At 36.9% G+C, this 20420-nt stretch overlaps 1 protein-coding gene across 1 annotated transcript in view; it reads right to left on the bottom strand.

Annotated features, from left to right (window-relative positions):
- Positions 1–20420, bottom strand: part of TMEM132B (transmembrane protein 132B) — a 604598-nt gene that overhangs the window by 322830 nt on the left and 261348 nt on the right. The window contains exon 3 of the mRNA XM_063454335.1: positions 1993–2139. Coding sequence (XP_063310405.1) covers positions 1993–2139 — 147 coding nt within the window. The remainder of the gene's footprint in view (positions 1–1992; positions 2140–20420) is intronic.

Genomic DNA, 20420 nt, shown 5'->3' with positions numbered 1-20420 from the left:
GCAATCCTGTTTTTTTTTCTTTTTAGCATGCCATATCTGAATACATCTGCTGAGAGACCTTTAAAAATAAATAGATTTTCTGGTTTCAGATGTTATTCAAGGGGTTACAAACGTGGGTTTTCACTAAAGTGTGAATGTATTGTGAATTCAAAGGAAACTTCAAATTTATGGCTAGAATCTCAGGTACTGAACGAATTGCAGGCGCAGACCAGTCTGGATTTTATCACTGCAATGAAATATTCATAATTTAATCTGTTAATGTTGAAGTGACAATATTGACTTAAAATTGCATGTACATTTTTGCCAGACAATTTCTGAATCAAAAGAAATCCCTTAGTGACCATGGCAGGCATGTTATAATATAAATTGATTTATGAAACCCTGGTCTTTAAGGGGATATAAAACTCATTCCAAATATTGGATGCAAAAGATGCAATTTTATTTTTCAAATGGCAAACCACAATCCTTAAAGGGATTCTTAATGAAGTGGTGTGGTCTGGGTAATGTGTGCTCCCTTTTAACTGAAGCTGAAAACAGTGCCGTTCTGCAAGTACACAAATGTTTTCATCGCTGGGTTAAAACGTAAAAATGCTATTTTTATCAGATAATCTCCTATGAGAAAGCATTGGATTGGCTGCGATCATCGATCTCGATCATCGATCTCGATCCCGAAGAGGTGGGACCAGAGATGGACACTGGAACTGCGAAGGGGAAAATTAAGTTAAAGTACCTTTTTTTTCTCCCTGCAAGTGGTGGCTGGTCACCTAAATGGCCACCAAGGAACTGTAGTGTTAGGAATACACATTTGTATTCCTAACACTATAGTGTTCCATTAAATGTTCACTGGACTGCAGTGCTGTGGATGTATATAATAGAGCAAGGAGAAATCTACCGCTGAGATTAAGGCGTATTCTGCTTTGATTGTAATGGAGGAAAATGCCAATGATTCAATGTTATAACTACAAGACAAAATTACAAGGTGTAAAAATTACATTAATACATCTTAAAAGTTAAAACACTGACAAGGTTAATGAAAGCTGTGTTTACATTTCATTTACCAATAGCTTAGCGGTGAAAAGTCTATTATCATACATTTCCGACAATCACGTATGAGGATTAATAATCCCAACAATGCTGTAGTAGATCAAAGCTCAGGGAATTGCGTGGGAATCTGCATCAACTAAAAAAACAATCACACATCTGCATATGTTCTAAACATGAAATTGTGTCTGTTTATTCAATCCGATCAGCCCATTCATTTTAATATTTCTGCCAGAGAACAGGTTCTGTTATATTCAGTTATGGTACTGCCCCTAATAGAACAATAAATGGTGAGAGGTCATTAAATTTACTAAAGACTGGGCTGTGTTATTTTTCCATTTGTCAGATATCAACGTGCAACAAGTAATGAAAGGATATATACCATTCTTGTATTGAAAATTCTAAATAAAATATGGCTGCCCTATACACCCTGTACAATACAAAATACCTACAAAGGGTGCAAAAAAGGATTTTATAAAATAAGTTATTTGACAAGAACCCAATGTGGCTGTCTCACATTGAAAGCAATCACGTTCACAGTGTCCATTTGGAGCAGACGGTCTACATTCTTCATGAACTTGCTCCTTGCCAGATTTTACAGGCAGACATAATTTTCAAGTAAATATGTCAATTGCCAAAGTATGTTATTATTAATATAAACTGGAAAAAAAAATGCAAAATGCAAATTATGGGGTAAACAGTCATTTTGTCCATCACTTTAATTTTGAAAGAATTTGCTAGCAGCAGGGATAAGTAATCTCGCTGATTAGTTTTCTATGCCTTACGTATTAAGCTTTCTTTAACAAATAATGTGATATAGTATGCATGGAACATAGGAGCTTAATCATTTATAGACATTAAATAAGTAGCTCTTCCTTCTGTATCTACATGAAATTAATGTAGATCACATGACCTAAAGTCCATATTACATTCATTTTTAGAATGACATACCTGCTCTGCACCAGTGGGCCATGGCGCACACATACAAGTGTGGCAGTTGTGTGTTTCTCATTATTTTCAATCTGTTTCTGTACCTCCCACTGCCCAAGGTCATCCACTCTCACATCCATTATTTTAGCACCAACCGCTGCTTTTACTCTGCAAAAGAAATAGTAAAAAAAAAATAGTAAAATAATTTAACACTGCAGTAAAAAAAAACTAATGAATGCATGACGGATCTAACAATGAATAATCTTGATAATATTGACAACATCACACCTTTGTTATCTCGTTAGTGATTGATTCACAAATTAATACGTGTTTACAATACATTCACATAGATAGTCAAAGAGCAAGGCAGCATGTGTTATGCAGAAATATATTATAGACATATATAGCAGCTGTTTCCCATTTTTTCATCCAAGTACTCCAATATAAAAACACATTCTACTGTTATAATTTCTAAGCAGCATTTCTTAGGAACCATGGTTTAAAAGGTATTGAAGAATCTTGCCACTGAACTCTTCAAAAACACTCTTTCAATGATCCAACATTGCAAATAGCCCAAAGAAAGCACATATGTTTTAGGTGGTGTCAATGTAGCATGGCAGGAAGGTTTACAGGGAGAATTAACACATTTTAAGAGGTGATTGTTCTGATAAGGTCAGATAAGAGACTTATACCAGGGTTAAATTGAGGCCCTTAATTGGAATACTTAGATATGGTTTTGACTTGAAATAATAAGTGTAGCAAGACTTAAAGGCCAATGGAAATAATATAGATAAAAGGGGGAACGCAGAACCTATAAACAAGATTACAGGTAAGTATAATGAGGGTTATAAAATAAAGAGAGTAGGCAATAAGCCCCAGACAGGTTATAAGGAAATAGATAGAAGCAGAACCTATAAACGGAATTATGGGTGCTCGTAACAGATCGGACATGGGCGGGCGGTACGTGACGTAAGCACGTGCGCACATAACAGGTCCGTGCGCTTCCGGGACCAGGAAGTGAGGAAGTGAGGCAGCATGGACGCCGAGTTTTGACGGAGCAAGGCAGTGGAAACGGCGAGGTAGATCGGGATGACAGTGACTGTCATCTAGCTAAGACTCCACAACTCTGCAGGCTGCTGGCATTTGGGCTCCTCAAGTGTAAAGAATGGCTTTGGTATCGATGTGAGGGACAGAATGTGAGATACCGTATATACTCGAGTATAAGCCGACCCGAATGTAAGCCGAGGCCCCTAATTTTACCCCCAAAAACTGGGAAAACTTATTGACTCGAGTATAAGACTAGGGTGGGAAATGCAGCAGCTACTGGTAAATTTCTAAATAAAATGAGATCCTAAAAAAATTATATTAATTGAATATTTATTTACAGTGTGTGTATATAATGAATGCAGTGTGTGCGTATGAGTGCAGTGTATGAATGCAGTGCGTGTATGAATGCAGTGTGTGTATATGAGTGCAGTGTGTGTGTATGAGTGCAGTGTGTGTGTATGAGTGCAGTGTGTGTGTATGAGTGCAGTGTGAGTGCAGTGTGTGTGCGTATGAGTGCAGTGTGTGTGTGTATATATTAATTGAATATTTATTCCCAGTGTGTGTATATAATGAATGCAGTGTGTGTGTGTATGAGTGTAGTGCGTGTATGAGTGTAGTGCGTGTATGAGTGCAGTGTGTGTGTATGAGTGCAGTGTGTGTGTATGAGTGCAGTGTGTGTGTATGAGTGCAGTGTGTGTGTGAGTTCAGTGTGTGTGAGTGCAGTGTGTGTGTGAGTGCAGTGTGTGTGAGTGCAGTGTGTGTGAGTGCAGTGTGTGTATATGAATGAAGTGTGAGTGTGTGTGATGCAGTGTGTGTTTGTGTATGTGTTGGTGGGGGTGGGCATTTTTTAATATTATTAATTATTTTATTTTTTATTTTTTAATATTATTATATATTTTTTATTATTATTATTTATTATTTAATGGCATTATTATTAATTTTTTTTTTAATTATTTTTTTTTTCGTCCCCCCTCCCTGCTTGATACATAGCAGGGAGGGGGGCTCCTTCCCTGGTGGTCCAGTGTCAGTGGGGGGGAAGAGGGGGGCTGGCAGAGCTGTACTTACCTGTCCTGCAGCTCCTGTCAGCTCCCTCCTCCTCCACGTGGTCTGTGCAGCTCCCTCTGTCAGCTCCCAGTGTAAGTCTCGCGAGAGCCGCGGCTCTCGCGAGACTTACACTGGGAGCTGACCGAGGTGCTGAACGGACGGCGCGGAGGAGGAGAGAGCTGACAGGAGCTGCAGGAAAGGTAAGTTACAGCTCTGCCAGCCCCATTCTCCCCCCAGTCTGTATTATGGCAATGTAAATTGCCATAATACAGACTATTGACTCGAGTATAAGCCGAGTTGGGGTTTTTCAGCACAAAAAATGTGCTGAAAAACTCGGCTTATACTCGAGTATATACGGTATCTTCAAGAAAGGAAGAAAAGAGGGGGGGGGAGGCAAGAGAAGCTTTCAAGGTGGTGACAGAGAATCCAGTGAATATAAATTTAACACTTGTAAGTAATACTTATTTATCTGTTACTTACCTACTGGTTGAGACAAATAATTCAAACTTACTTAAATCTATATTTAAAATGGACTGAATCTTTCTAAGTAACAAAGGCTGGAGGGAATAAAACTATATGTCAAGTATTAAAACCCGCAAGAGGTTAAACTAGTATCATCTAGTTTAAAGACATATGTGTTAAATAATTGTACATTCCCAAGTGAAGGGAATTTAGATGTAAAAGAGCATCACTTAACTCCAACAAACAGCATATCTATGCTTGAAAATAAAGCTAAAGGTAAAGGGAATACAAATTCTTATCAAACTGAAGCAGGATATCTTTTCACTACACATGGTTCCTAAGAAAGAGAACGCCCTAAATACTGAAAAAAAGAAAGCATCAATTAGCACATATAATTCACCTAAACTGGCGTCTACAGAACCAGAGAAGCAGCGAAAATCTTTGCCTTTAGAAAATGCTGAGCTTTCCGCTCATCAAATGTCTAATTTATCAGAAGATGATTTCCCACACTTGCCAAAAATATCACAGGGAATCTCGCAACAAATACTAACTCAAATGCTGGACAATCTACATAAAAAACTTAAAAATGATATTGAACATAATACAAATGACCTCAGATCAGAAGTCTCCGTTCTTTCTGAGAAAATCTCAAGTTAGGCAATAATACTACAAAAAGTTCAAGATGACTACGAACATATTAAATCATTCAATATACAACTAGAGAAGAAATTGCAAGACATGGAGATTAAAATCACAAATTTAGAAGATCGCTCTAGGAGAAATAATATAAGAGTTAGAGGCATACCAGAATTAATAACACAAGAAGATCTATACTCCTATCTGGATAGCTTCTTTTCAAATATTTTGTCCCCGCAGACTTTGGGCCCTGAACCTTTTGAAAGATTTCATAGACTGCCTAAACCAAATGGAATTGATAAATCTTACCCAAGAGATGTCATAGTTTGTTTTTTGAGATGGAGGCATCTAAAAATCTTTCAGGACTTATCACAGAAGACAAGACAAGCAAGAAGAACCTTTTCAGAGGAGACGGCAATTTTTAGGAATATGGAGATACGATATAAGTGGCTGTTTCCGATGGCAATTATGGTCTTTTTTAAGGATCAAACATATATCTTTAGAGACAATATGGCACTTAAAGAGAAATTGATAGCTTGGAAGTTTACCTCAAATTTAACTTTTTTTTTTCTCTCTCTCCTTTCATTTATATCTCAATCTGGGTCAATATATGATAAGGGTTCTCTAGCACGGTTCAAAAGAAATACAAATCACTTAGATTTGTTGAAAGTAAACATACATTAGAATTTTTTGAATAAGTTAAGTAAAGGAGAAAGGAAAAAAAAAAGAAAAAAAATGGAAATATACACAAATATTAAAAAAGGAAGTAATGGAAAGAAGGAAAAAGAAAAAGAATGGGGAGGTGAAGGGAGGAAAAATGTGATACACATAACAATGGTTTACACAAAAAGTGGCGAATAAGAAAGAGGGGTTAAAAGGTACAATATGTATATACAGATAGGGTAAAGTTTTTCCAATTTAGTTGCACTCAAAAGAAAAGAAAAGGAAAAGAAGGGAATGAAAAGGGTGAAAGGAGAAAATTAAAGAATGGATGTTGGTAGAAATCGAGTATAATAAATACACAACGTTAAATTTTAGTTTGCTCACACAAAAACACTTAAAAATATATAGTTCACTTAAATTAATACGACAATTGAAGTCACATTATTAGGAAAATAATGGAAGAATTGGCATAGAGGAGAGAATAGGAGGTGCACGAGGGGAGAAAGTTAAACGAGGTAACTTTGGACATAAAAACAAAAATGTAAATGAAATTGTTTTAGACAAGCTTAGCTAAATGTGCAATGGTATAATAGTGAATAATCTGCAGGTAGGCTGTGGTGCTGAAATTGTATTATTGAAAATCAGCACTGTTGCGTCCTTGTTAAAAAAAAAAAAAAAAAAGATACATAGGTTTAAAATATAAAATATACGTAGCTCACTTTCCTGGTCCGGGGTCCTGCGACGGCAGCAGGTCTAAATATGAAGACTTTATCTAGAAGTTCTTTGTATAATGGAATGAATGTTCAAGTAGAATGTTTGATGTGGAACATTTTCAGAAGGCTATACATCATATGGCCGAATGGAAAAAGCAGGAGAGGATTGGTGTGTTGGCTGCTATTCGAGAGGTGGTTAGAGGGGAGGAAGGGGTGGAGGGAGCAGTGGCAAGATGTCACTTAATATATTATCTATTAACGCAAGGGGTTTAAACTCAGGACAGAAAAGAGGTTATTTATACAAACTATTCATTGATAGTAAAACTGATATCGGTTTTGTTCAGGAAACACATTGGACAAACTCTACATCTAAGCTATGGAATTATAAAAAATTTTAAATAGTAAAAATATTTCCAGTGGTACACAGATCTAATCTGACTGGAAAAAATAAGAAAAGAGGGGTAGCAATCTTTTTCTCAAGCAGATTGAAATATGAGCTTGTTCATGAGGAGATTGATCCTGGTGGCAGGTTTTTAATAGTTATAGCTCGAATTAATGACATACTGTATACCCTGGTAAATGTATATGCTCCAAATCAACTCCCACATAGATTTTTTGAAAGTTTAATACAAAAGGTTGACCGCGTGTCGTCTGGAAGCCTGATCATCGGCGGGGATTTTAATTGCATTATAGATACTAAAGTAGATAGGAATAGAAACAAGCCATTAAATAAAGATGATAGTCAAAAAATAGGATCATCAATGATGCAGATTTTTATAGCTAAAAATTGTCTGTATAACTGTTGGACAACACAACATCCAGAAGAGTGAGATTATACGTTTTTTTTCAAACTTTCATCAGTCATACACTCGAATTGATTATTTTTTGGTTAGGGCCGATACATTAGATCGAGTCAATAAGGTGACAATTGGACCTATAACATGGTCAGACCATGCACCAGTCTGTTTAGAAATAAAAAATAATGCTGAATACAAATGTAGAGACAGGTGGAGATTAAACGAAACCCTATTAAAATCGGAAATTAATGTGGAAGAACTGCGTACCCAGGTCAGAGAGTTTTTTGAAAGTAATGATACCGGGGACGTTTCTAATACTATGCTATGGTGTACTTTTAAATCATATATGAGAGGATGTCTTATAAAATTGGGTGCTAATATAAAAAAAAAAGAAAGTAAAATAGTTGAATGAGCTTAATTTAGATCTGGCAAAATTGGAACGACTTCATAAGATTACTTTAGATTATAGGGTCTTGGAGGATATTAAGGAGATTAGAAAAAAAAATCTTGTTAAGAACTCAAGAGAAAATAAATAGAGCAATGTTAATACTAAAGCAGGGATGGTATTATGGAAACAATAAAACAGGAAAAAATCTTTCAAATAAATTAAAAAATAAAAACAAACTTCAATCCATAAAATATATTATAGCTGGAAACAAAAAACGTTTTTCACCAACTCAAATAGCCAATGCATTTGAAGAATATTATAAAAGTTTGTATAATTTAAAACTTAAGGAGCCGTCCGAATGGGAAATACAGCAGTTCCTGGACAAATTAAACTTGCCAAAAGTATCCATCGAAAAATTAAATCAGCTAAATGCTCCATTTTCTATACAGGAGACTAGCAATGCTATTAAAGCGTTAAAAGTGGGCAAAGCTCCAGGTCCAGATGTTTTTTCATCGATCTTTTATAAGAAATTAAATGGCATAATCTCCCCATATATATTGAAGACTTTTAACGAATTTGCCACCCATAAAGTTATTCCATCAGAAATGCTTCAGGCCTCCATAATGCCAATCCCTAAACCAGATAAAGACCCAATATATACTTCAAACTATAGGCCAATTTCTCTTATTAATTTAGATATTAAATTGTATTCTAGAATTTTGGCCGATAGACTTAAAGGAACTATACCAGATATTGTACATTTAGATCAGAGCGGGTTCGTGGAAGGTAGGGGTACGTCCGACAATATCAGGAAATTAATGAATGTTTTATATCATGCAAATCAAAGGCCCCTTTTGCCTTGGTCACCCTTGATGCCGAGAAGGCCTTTGATCGCGTTAGTTGGAAGTACTTGGAAGAGGTTTTGAAGGCCTTTGGCATAGGTGGTGTTTTTAAGGAGTGTACAATGGCATTATATAAAGATCCCCAAGCCAGAGTATCTGGATTTATGTTTCAATCAAAATGGTTTCCAATTAGAAATGGGACGCGACAGGGTTGCCCTTTGGCACCCCTGTTATATATCCTTTCTATAGAGCCTTTGGCAGCTGCTATTAGACAGAGTAAGGATATTAGTGGGTTAAAGGTGAATACTCTGGAGAATAAAATAACACTCTATGCAGATGATGTTCTATTGTCTTTTACGGACCCTATTAGATCTATTCCAGCAGTATTCGGTCTTATTAAGGAATACAGTAAATTTTCTGGCTAGAAAGTAAATATAAAGAAAACACAAATTTTGACAAAAGGTCTAATCGGGCCTGGGGAAAAAATGCTTAAAGAGGAATTCAAGTGTGATTGGGAGGCTAGGAATATAAAGCATTTAGGGGTAAGACTATCTTTGGATTATAGAGAAATCAGAGAACTTAACTATTCAGAAATTGCTACTCAATTTAGGACATTTCTAAAAACCTGGAGGGGGGTTTAACTGTCATGGATGGGAAGAATTGAGGCAGTCAACTCCTATCTACTTCCCAAATTGACATTTCTATTTGGGAATCTCCCGTTGATGGTGGCCTCCCAGACGATACGCGGTCTTCAAAAACAAATTTCAGATTATATATGGCAGGATATTCGACCCAGAGTGTCACTGGAAATTCTACAGAGAGATTGGAGGGAGGGGGGAGTTTCCTTTCCGGATGTACAAAAATGATATATGATTAATATGACAGTACATCTAATTAAGTGTGATAACTTTATAACTTCATGACCAACTTGGAGAGATATTGAAAAAGCTGATCTTTGCAATATCGAACCTCTATTCCTCATGTGGTGCAACAGTGAGTTCGTAAAAAATATAAAATCTAATAATCCGATGAATAATACAATGATCTATATAGTAAAATATCTAAAGAAAAAATATGGTACTAAATATATATCAAGAAATGCCCCATTAGCATGCTTAAAACTTTATATAAAATACATAAATATTCAAGAATGGGAAAAGTGTGGAATTGCAAAATTTGCAGAGTTACTAGAGGAAAATCAAATGTTATCATTTTCAATGATACAGCTTAAATATAATCTCCCTTCTAAAGAAATATTTAATAATTTAAGAATAAAATCTTTCATCTTAAGCAAAAAAAAATTCGGAAAATTCCCCAATTGATCAATTTATAGCATTCCATTATAGAAAAAAAATTGCCTCCAGATTTAACCATTTTATAAAAAGCCAAAGGCAAATAGATAAAGCGTCAGCACTGATTAAATGGGAACAAGAATTTCAAATCTCCTTTCCGCTTGAAGAGTGGCTTCTGGGTCTACACTTAGTAAAAAGGCATATACACGGGGTAAATATACAGGAAGTGTATTTTAAACTTGTGTACCGATGGTACTTGGTGCCCACTCGCCTCCATAAATTTCAATCCACACTTCTACCAGATTGCTGGAGATGTGGCAGGGAACTAGGCTCATTCCCCCACATATGGTGGGATTGTGAGGAGTTGAAGCCTATGAAATGAATTCTATCTGATTTAGTAAACTTGATTTTGAAGGCACAAACCGTTATAACGGCTCAAATGTTTCTGTTCCACTTAGACATGCCAAGGGTTAATATAAAATTTAAAATTCTTATGATTCATATCTTTATGGCAATTAAAATAGTCATGGCCAGAAATTGGAGAAGCATAGGTCCCTTAAAATGGCAAGATATTTGTACACAAGTGGATTTCCAATGCAGGATGGAAGCAATAGATAGAGTATCCAAAGAGAAATATGATGAAATCTGGGCCCCTTGGGTTAGATATTTAAGCTTAAAAGTTTAAATTCCCCTCAAATTCCCCAATACCAACCTCTCATAGGTAAATTAGCAGCTCCAATGTGTCCTTTCTTTTTTTTTTTCATATCTTTGTATGAGTAAGAAAGAGGCTAATGCGTGCATTCTTTTGATTCTGAACGCATTTATGTACAAATGTAAAACGTATGGTATTAGAAATGATATGTATAATATTTAACTATTGTAATATAGTAAACGTATTTTGAAAGTGTGTTATATGGATGGAATTTAAATGAAAAATCAAATATATATTAAAATAAACGGAATTATAGGTAAAAGTTAGAAGGAGAACCTACAAGCGGAATTATAGGAAAAAGGATGAAAAAATATGAGTTAGGCAATATGCCACAAGAAGGTTATCAGGAGACAGGGAAACCTATAAATGAGATTACAGGTAAATCAAGAGAAGGAAAGCCTATAAGAGAAATTATAGGTTACAGGCAAACATAATATAATAAGACAGAACTAAACAGAATATAAAGGTTTAACAAATCAGGTTAGTTAGACGTTTAGTTCAGTCTATTTTGGTTGAAGGCAATTATCAGTTATCAGATAGTTGTAATAGGGGTATTCAGGATAGATGCAAATAATAGGAAAGTTTGTATTAGCCAGGTAGGTTGTATTGAATTTTGTTGCAGTAAAATGGTTTGCAACAAAAGTAAAAAGATATCAAAGTCCAGTATGAAATAAATCAGTTTGGTATTGGAGATCAGGTTTTGTTACCAAGCTTCTTGGAAAAGAGGAGACTGGAAACAAAGTAGGTTGGTTGGGTAGATCAGAATGGTTCAATGGTATTTAGAGTTGAGCAGATTTTCTCAGTATTGTCACGGTGCCGCTGGTTTCTGTCAGCGTGGCCGCACAGAAACACAGCGGTCGCACCGACAGAAATAACAAATACTTATCTTACCGGCGGCAGATCACAGCCCGACCTCCTTCCATCCCGGTCTCCAGCATGTGCGGCGTTACTAGAGACGCCGGCCGCTGCAGTTTCAATTTTAATAGGGAAATAGCCTTTGCCCAAATCAAAGATGACGCTTATGTGCGTGCGACGTCACGTCATAGACGTGCACGCACGTATTGGGGTCAGAGGCCACGTACTGCCAATTACAGCTTTGGAAGGGTTATTTAAACCCAAATTACCTTTTGATCAGTGCCCTGTTGTGGTTTCCCTTAGATGGTTATCCGAGAGTGTGTTCCTGAATGTGTATTTCTGGTTTTTGACTTTGGCTTAGTTTTGACTTCCCTGACTTCTGGTATCCTTGACTATTGGCTTTTCCTAATCGCTGTGTCTCGTTCTGTGTCCCTTACCTTGGCTAGTATATTGACTATTCTCGGGTATGTTAGGTCTGGCCATACGTTACCCTTAGTCCTAGGTGTGATACAATTCTGCGTGCTGGATCAACTAATCCTGACAAGTATGAGCCAGGATGAGATGTTATCTCAGGTTCAGAACAACAACTTCAATCAACGTAAAGGCCATTTGGTTAGCAGGGTGTGGCCACTTATAGCATTTTTAGATGATCATGTTAGGCAGGTGAGAGAGGCAGCTGAGGTTTGACTAGTAGCTAGGGAGGCCACTAGTGGTGAAAAACTGGTATTGTAGTAAAATAAAACAGAAGAAATTAAACATGATTTTAGTTGTCAGGATAGGATCCTGACAATGATGCTTATTTATTGGTACTATGCATATGTTGGAGTAGTTTTGGTGTATAGATCTTGTCCATGCAGTTGCAAAGCTCAATTCTCTGTGATTTAGGAGTTAATTCACTTTGTTTATGCAACTCTAGCAACAACTCCCTGTGCCGCCATTGGTCGCTATGCATTCTGATCATAGATGTTACATATGCACAGCTATAACAATAATGCTGCTAGCGGTAGAATTATACCATCAGCAAGGGGTTTGAAAGAAACACTATAGCCACCCAGACCATTTCATCTTAATAAAGTTGTCTTAATGCAATGTCCTTCCACTATGTTTTTTTTAAAAAGTCTAATGTTTACATTGCAGGATTAACTCCTCCTCTAGTGGTTATCATACTGACAGGCACCAGGTGAACTTACGCAGCACAGACTAAAACAGTCATGTGACTCGGAAGCTTCAAAACATTGAATTGCACATTTGCATTAGATCCTCAATTGCTCTTCTACAAGGAGCATTGGATTGGACCCTCAAGGAGAAGGCATGGCCTCCTCCGTGACACTGGCTAGGGAGGAGAGGCCAGCAGTGCCGAGTTCATGTTTTTGGTACCTTGGGAGGACCTAGAAATGAGTAGACAGAGGGACACTATAGCGTTAGGAATAGAGATTTGTATTCCTAATGCTATAGTGTTTCTTTAACTCTGTATGTGCAGGGTTTCATATTAAAAAGGTGCACATGCAACCTCCAACCACCTTCAAGTCACTAGAGTGGTCATGGTACTCTGTGTAACCCTTTAAGCTAGAGCTGTTTTGGTGCTTATAGTATCCCTTTAATGGTTCCCTTTGTATTTGTTCTGCCCAACAATCACATTACTACTGGTGTGATAAATATAGAGGCGTAACTGAATTTTGAAATACATTCCTTGCACAAGTCCTTAGAAATACATTATAAATGGTCAGTCTTCACAGGGCCTGAGAGCAGCTAGTTAGCATGCCATGTCCCTTTTCTTTCCAAACAAGCCCAGTCATATTCCCTAAAACCAGCATTCTTACACTGTAATCTCACCATCTTCTATAATTTTACATCTTGTCTTGTCGCAACTATTAGTTTGTTAGTCCACCTATTGCATAGTGATGTGGAATACTTTGGTGTGTAATAGGTTGCAATAATAATAATGTAGTCTGTTTAACAGGCCAGATCTGTACCTCTTCGGTTAACAGTCTGTATAAAACGAAACCAAGTGGGGTTACAAAATTATTTATTTCCTTTTTTTTTTTAAATCACAGCTCAAAAGTGTGCTTTCATATAAACCATTAAATGTGCTCTTTTATGTAAAATTGTTTATAAATCTGAATCACTCACTGCTCTTTCATACAAATTCTGTTTACATTTCGCCCCCTCTTCAGTCTCATGTGTCTCCATCTTTCCTCTGCATATATCCTGCTTTTTCCATCTCTCTTTGCCACCCTCATGCCTTGTCAGGAGACCGCTGAGACTATTTAGCATATTTATAGGCATGCTTGTGTTGACAGCTTAAATTTCCATAATGCATTTAAATGAGGGAACTGTTTGGATTTTCTTATCTATCTCCAGTCACCCATGATCTATCCTAAAATAGCTGTGCCACTGGCTCACCAACTTAGTTAACCAACTAAGTTCTGTACTGACATCTCTGCCAGTGGTTAAGCTCATACAATTTCCTGAGCTTGGCAATTTGTCTGGTGTTGGATGCATTCCAAACTCATCTAAGGGCTAGCTAGGCATTATGGGTGTTATTGTTCAAATAAACTGAACTATCATGAGCTTGCCTTTTCCTATATAATTAAATAATTGCTTAAGCTCATCCACAAAAGACTACCTTTGGGTATAAACTGGTAATGGCTAAAGTTGTCAGGTTATAATTACACCATCTTGCATCCTGGACCACGAGTATGCAGGAACATTGGTGCATTAAGAATACTTTCATGGTACTTGCATTAGAGCTCCAAGGTAACAACAAGTGCTCCTTGATCATACTTGATGTGAAGTCTCTGACACGATTTCCCACTTAATGCCTTTGTAACCTATCACAAAGCAACCATTTGCCATCTCAATTGAATTCAAACACATCGTGTAAAGTAGGACTGCTAATTGTGAATTTCTTACTGGTTTTTGACATGCCTACTTTCATAGTGGTGCCCTAGGGAAAATGGTAAGAGAGATATACTTACCTTACGCTCGCACTCTTCTACTCAGTCATCTACTGGTTCAAGTACATCTTCGTCTTCCGACAGATGAGGCTGTCAGAAGCCACATCACTTGTGTACACTACGCTCATGGGTGAAGGTACAAAACAGAAGTCTACAGAGAATCTCCAGAGAAAATTCTCATCAATTGTCATAAGTGAGAAATGGCAAGACAATGATGGCAGGATGGTTTTGTGAACAGTGTCTTCTCATGTATTCCAACCTTAGATTAATCTCTTGATGTCAGGAATATTATAGATTTTGCTGCATTTATAAGGAAAAGGGAACTCAATGTACCATAACTGAAGCAATGAGCATAGGTTGTTGTGGTGTCTTGAATGTCCCTTTAATATGTCTAGTTGACTATTTATGAAAAATGGTTCTGATACAGGTTATATATCACCCACATTTGAACTCTATTTATTTCATTTTTAGACTTTTACAACCTTACTATTTAAGTGAGATCTTTAAAGGCCATAATAACAGATTCTAACTATAAAAATCAGAAGTTATTTTTACAAAATTCAAAATACACGGCTGGTTGCATTATGACCAGATGGTGATTTTTAATGGAAGAATTGACTTTCGGGAAAGGGCAATATATGGAGCATTACTTTAAATATAATTTAATAGCTGCAATAGTCAGGTTTCCTGTTGACCACGGCATGAAATATGGCATTTATTCTGTTGAAGCAAGCATATTAAGCAAACAGATAATACCTAAAATCACTTTTCTCAATTTTAAGGCAAATTAACTTAAAATGCAGTTTTCTAATCATAGATCATTGAAAATTAAGCTGCCATGAAATGAGAAGCAGGGTCACAGACGAGAACCTTGAACAGGAAGATTTTTTTATATATATTTGCACATATATTTATGCAAAACAAACATTTCTGTAGATACATTGAATTTTGCGATATAATTAATTTACTTAATTAACTTTTTGCAAAGATGAATCCTCCTAGCTACATTACTACCACCATATCCCCAGCTTAACTGATACTAATTATGGTTCTACAGTCCCAGGAAAGTCATCTCTAATGTGTCTGGCATTCCTCCTCACTACACTGCCTTTGCTTCACCAGTGAACTGCAATGCCTCGCATTTAAGCTATTTAAAAATTTAAAGGTGTCCTTGATTTAATCAGCAGTACATAATTATTTACCAGGACACCTTCCCAACATCGGTGTTCTTTCATAGTGATACTCTACATCAGATGTTCCTGTTCTCTACTACCATATTCTTGTGCCTGAATATCTACAATCGTATTATTTCAGATGGTACAATTTACCCACTAATTTAAATTGAATTATTACTTTTACTGAAGGGCACTACCTCCACTTTCCAAGGCAAACCATTGTTTTCCTTGGACACAGCAGGGGATATTTATCAAAGTGTTTGGATAGGAACACGTGTTTTGCTACAAAGGATGTCTTTTCCCATCTCTCTGGAGCTCTGCTGCAATAAATCCAATAGAATTATTAAGGGAGAGTAAAGTTTCCAAAAAAGTATAAATCCAGAGCAGGTATAGCTTTCCCCCACAGATATTAGTCGAGACTGAATGCTGGGAGTGAACTAACTTCATAAGGGACCACACACTGCCTTTTATGCGTAGTCCCCTATATAGGTTTCTAACACAGAATTATAGGGTATTCCCTCCCAGGATCCTCTGTGCCTGAGAAATAATTGCGTGAGAGAAAAACTATAATTATCTCTCAGGTACAGAAAAATGTACTATTTTATAACACCCCAAAACAGACATATAACAACCATGTACCCCCTCAAGTCTCCCTGGACAACCATGTACCCTTACCTCCCTGGATATCATGGATCTGAGCGCACAACATATCCAAAAAGCGCTCAGATCCCACGAACACAGCCGAATCACCATCATGAAATTTTGACCGACCGACCACGAGGGAGGTGGTGGTGGTCAGACTCGTTCGTGAGTACGAAAACGCATAAAATAACAAACGTATGCTTTAGCTGGTATGCAGATAGTGTTCCTGTAATCTGTGTGAACGATTCCACCAAACAATGTTCTTCCAGGATGTATAGTACCGAACGCAGGCGGGAATGGAAGTTCAGCTGTGTTCGCAAGGTCGAGTGTCCAATTTTAGTTCCATGCACTCGACGACCAACACCGCTGCCAGCGTTTGTGCGAACAAGATGGCTGTTCGTGCATATGAATGGTGGCCACACAACCGACCACTTAGAACACTGAGGTGTGAAGCATTATTGAAATGTTACTAGAGGTGAATGAGGTTAACAAGCATACGGGTGGTCTGGGTATTTCGTGGTTTTGTTCGGTTACCAAACAAAACAAAAAAAGTATGTGAACACGGTTTTTAATAATGAGGAATAATAAGGGAACACAGTATTTCAGTGACAGGCTGGTCTGTCACAGTGCTCTTAAAAGTGGCGGGTATATTCCGCCATTATTTTGACTGTATTTTGATGGGTTTTTTTTGTGATTTCCATTGGTTTTCAAAAAAAATTCCATTTAAGAAGTCTGAAAAATTTCTAGAGGTAAAAAAATTAAATAATTGTGGATATATTCATAAATTCTTTCCGTTAGGATGAGAAATGGTACATGTTAAAAAAAATACAGTTATGACGCAAAAACATCTGATCAATTTAATAAACTGCAGAGAATAAGAAGAAAAAGTGTCACCAACACTTTTTTTTATTATTATTATTTGCGTTTATAGAGCGCCAACAAATTCCCTAGCGCTTTACAATACTATAGGAGGGGGAGATTTAACAATAAATGACACAATTACAAAAACTTACAGGAACAGTAGGTTGAAAGGACCCTGCTCAAACAAGCTTACAGTCTATTGGAGGTGAGGTATAAAACACAAGGAGATAGCAATCAAGCAAGGTGGGAGTGAGGCAGGAGGAGAGAGTAAAGTGCTGCACTTTAGGAGAGAGCAAGGGACAGGTATGTGAGGTAGAGGCTACTCCAGGAGGCCATACGCTGTTTCTGAAGGCACTTCTTAAATGATTGAAAACTATGGTAGAGTCTGATGGTGGTAGGCAGGCTATTCCAAAGGAATAGAGTTGGCCGTGAGAAGTCCTTTAAGCGTGAGTTGGCTGTACGGGTGCGAGCAGTGGACAGGAGAAGGTCATGGACAGAGTCATTTAAGTCATGGACCCTTAATTAAGTTCTCCCCAAAAATATATTAAAAGACAATCTGGTAACTACCTGTAACTATTTCTGAAATGTTTAGCTGGTAAGTAGTCAATACTCACTACAATTAGTGCCAGTAAAGTGGCTGGCAGATCACTCACAGACTCACAGTTTCCTTTGGATTTGGATTTTGTGTCTGGTGGTGTGCCTTAAGATGGTGACCTTATGGTAGCACTGGCCATGGATACAGATGAGAGAAATTATGCCTAAAATGCTAAGACGTCCTAAATCTAAGTCACTCTAATGCCACCTCAAACCCCTTTTAACCCTATAAGGACATCTTAATCATAAATCTCTCCCAAAACTACTCCACATTGGTAAAAAATAAAATAAAAAATGTTATCATGGAAATTTAGATACATTTCAACTGCAATTTGGTTCGGCTATTTTGAAATTAATCTCACTGTAGCATTGAGATCTGTTTCAAAATAGCAGGTATCCATTGCATTCAATTTGGTTATCATTTGGTTGCTAGGAATACAGGAACTACAGAGGGATTTTAACAATTAAATTCAGAAAAATTGAATTGAATGAAAATGGACAAATTTGCAAAAGCAAGTTCACAGTTTAGTAAATAGATCACTATAGGCACCAACTTCTTTTTCTAACTGAAGTGGTTATAGTGCCTGAAGTCTCGTGGCGCCGTAGTTACAATGTGCGTTAAACAGATTTTATTGATTTAATGCTAAAAAAAAGAGTCCCCAACAGACCATCCCCAATGAGGAACTATTCGCCTGTAAAGCAATAGGTAACGGTGATTGGCTGCGAGTGTCAACTCACCACTTTTAGCCTATGTCTGTGCTGTTGCGGATATGAATTGGTATAGCTAGAAGGAAGTGTGTAATCATAGTGTGTAAGCTCTACCTTTGATAGGAACCAGACTTTTCGTGTCCAGAAAACCTAATTTAGTGTTAAACTGCTTTGAAATGGCTTAACACTGAATTGAGGGACCGTGACAGAGGACTCCAAGCAGTATAACCAAATCAAAGAGTATAAATGGTTATACTGTTTACAGTGTCCCTTTCATAAACGGTTTCATTTCTTGAATGCTAAAATGTTTAGATAGAGAAATGGCACTATAAAGATCACCTGTGCATAGTATGTGACAAAGATCATTGTGCCATGTTAACACCGTTGTTTTCCAATTCAAGTACCGCTATACACTTTGTGAATTTCCCTGAATTTATAAGCAACTCAGTGCATGTCATGGTGTTAAGAAAGCTTATTTCAAAAACACATATACACCTCTGTACACGCTTGAGTTGGAAAAGATAAGTATTCAAAATGCAATCATTGCTATAACGTGAGAGCACAAATATAGTCAGCCCTGAAAACAAAATAATGTGGCCAAGTGAACTGGATATGTAGTTAGATGAAAGACATTTGCAGCAAAGGGAATTTGACCACAGCATATCTCTCCTTGCTCAATTCCCTATTAAATGACTGTACACCCACTGATTCTGTTACCAAGCAACAATGCTGTATGTTAAGCAACAGAAAAATATATATTTGCCATGTTTACCATTACTGCCAAAACATAATATGACTAAGTGAAATTGTCTGCTTTTCTATATAAAAGAAAATAATAGGAACTTAATTATTATCTTTTTTTATTTCTTTTTTTTTTTTTAGCAGCTGCTCTTTATTTAAGAGATACCCTTGGTCAAAGCATAAATGTATATGGTTTGTAAAGCAAGTAGAATGGGGTATCAACATGAGTCAGCTTTCTTTTTTTTTGCCACAGTGGGTATAACAAAGGCCACGTCTGTAAAGACTGCAACTAAAATGTATAGATTTAAAGCCGCTACTGGTTTTGTTGAGTTTATTATTCATGTATCACAGTTGATCTATATAATGTGTGTAATTTTATTTATTTGTGACCTAGACTTAACAAAGACTTGAAGGAGAAGAAAATGTGTAAGGTGGCTTTTGTGATGGCAATAACAAAGGCATGTTTAAATAAGGACAATATTAGAGGTGGAAATCCATTGCCAACACTCACCAGAAAGTACCTACATATTTTATTGATTAGTTTGTGCTAACTTTAATGGACAATTCATTGCATATGGGACTGAGGACTATTTTGGACTTTTGCAGGAGGGTTTATTCATTAAACAGTAATTAGTTGTGAACTGAAATACAAATTGCAACCTTTGGGCAAACATAGCAGATTTGAAAAAAAATAAATCTGATTCATCTTTTTAGTCTTAATTGTAAAAATGTCCAATATGCCTATGATTTCCATAGATTTTTGGAGTCATAGAACACATATTGCATTGAGTAAAATACGCGTTTAAAACTAAACCTGTTATGCTGAGACACATAAGTAAACATACCTATTTGTCAAAAGTAGGCCCTCCAAGATATTTACGGTAACTAAGGGCATTTCTAAATTTTTGTTTCAACTGTTTTACCACTAACCAAATTAGCACATCATATTTAAGATTACTGTTTATTAGATTTGCTCCCAGGGTGATCATTAGGGTGAGAGCCAATCACAGTGATCACATTGCCTTAAAGGGACACTATAGTCACCAGAACAACTACAGCTTAGTGTATTTGTTCTGGTGAGTATAATCATTCCCTGCAGACATTTTGCAGTAAACACTGTCTTTTCAGAGAAAAGGCAGTGTTTACATTACAGCCTAGGGATACTTACAGTGGCCACTCCTCAGATGGCTACTAGATATGCTTCCTGGGGCAGTGCTGCACAACATGCAGCACTGATCGTCAGCATCTCCATGCTCTGCATGGAGACACTGAACATTCCTCATAGAGATGCTCTACCCTGCCTCGCCTCCTTGGCTGAGA

The sequence above is a fragment of the Pelobates fuscus genome, chromosome 5, assembly GCF_036172605.1.
Source record: "Pelobates fuscus isolate aPelFus1 chromosome 5, aPelFus1.pri, whole genome shotgun sequence".
In the NCBI taxonomy this organism is placed as follows: domain Eukaryota; kingdom Metazoa; phylum Chordata; class Amphibia; order Anura; family Pelobatidae; genus Pelobates; species Pelobates fuscus.
Note: the sequence above shows the minus strand (reverse complement) of the source record. Positions and strands in the feature narration are given on the sequence as shown.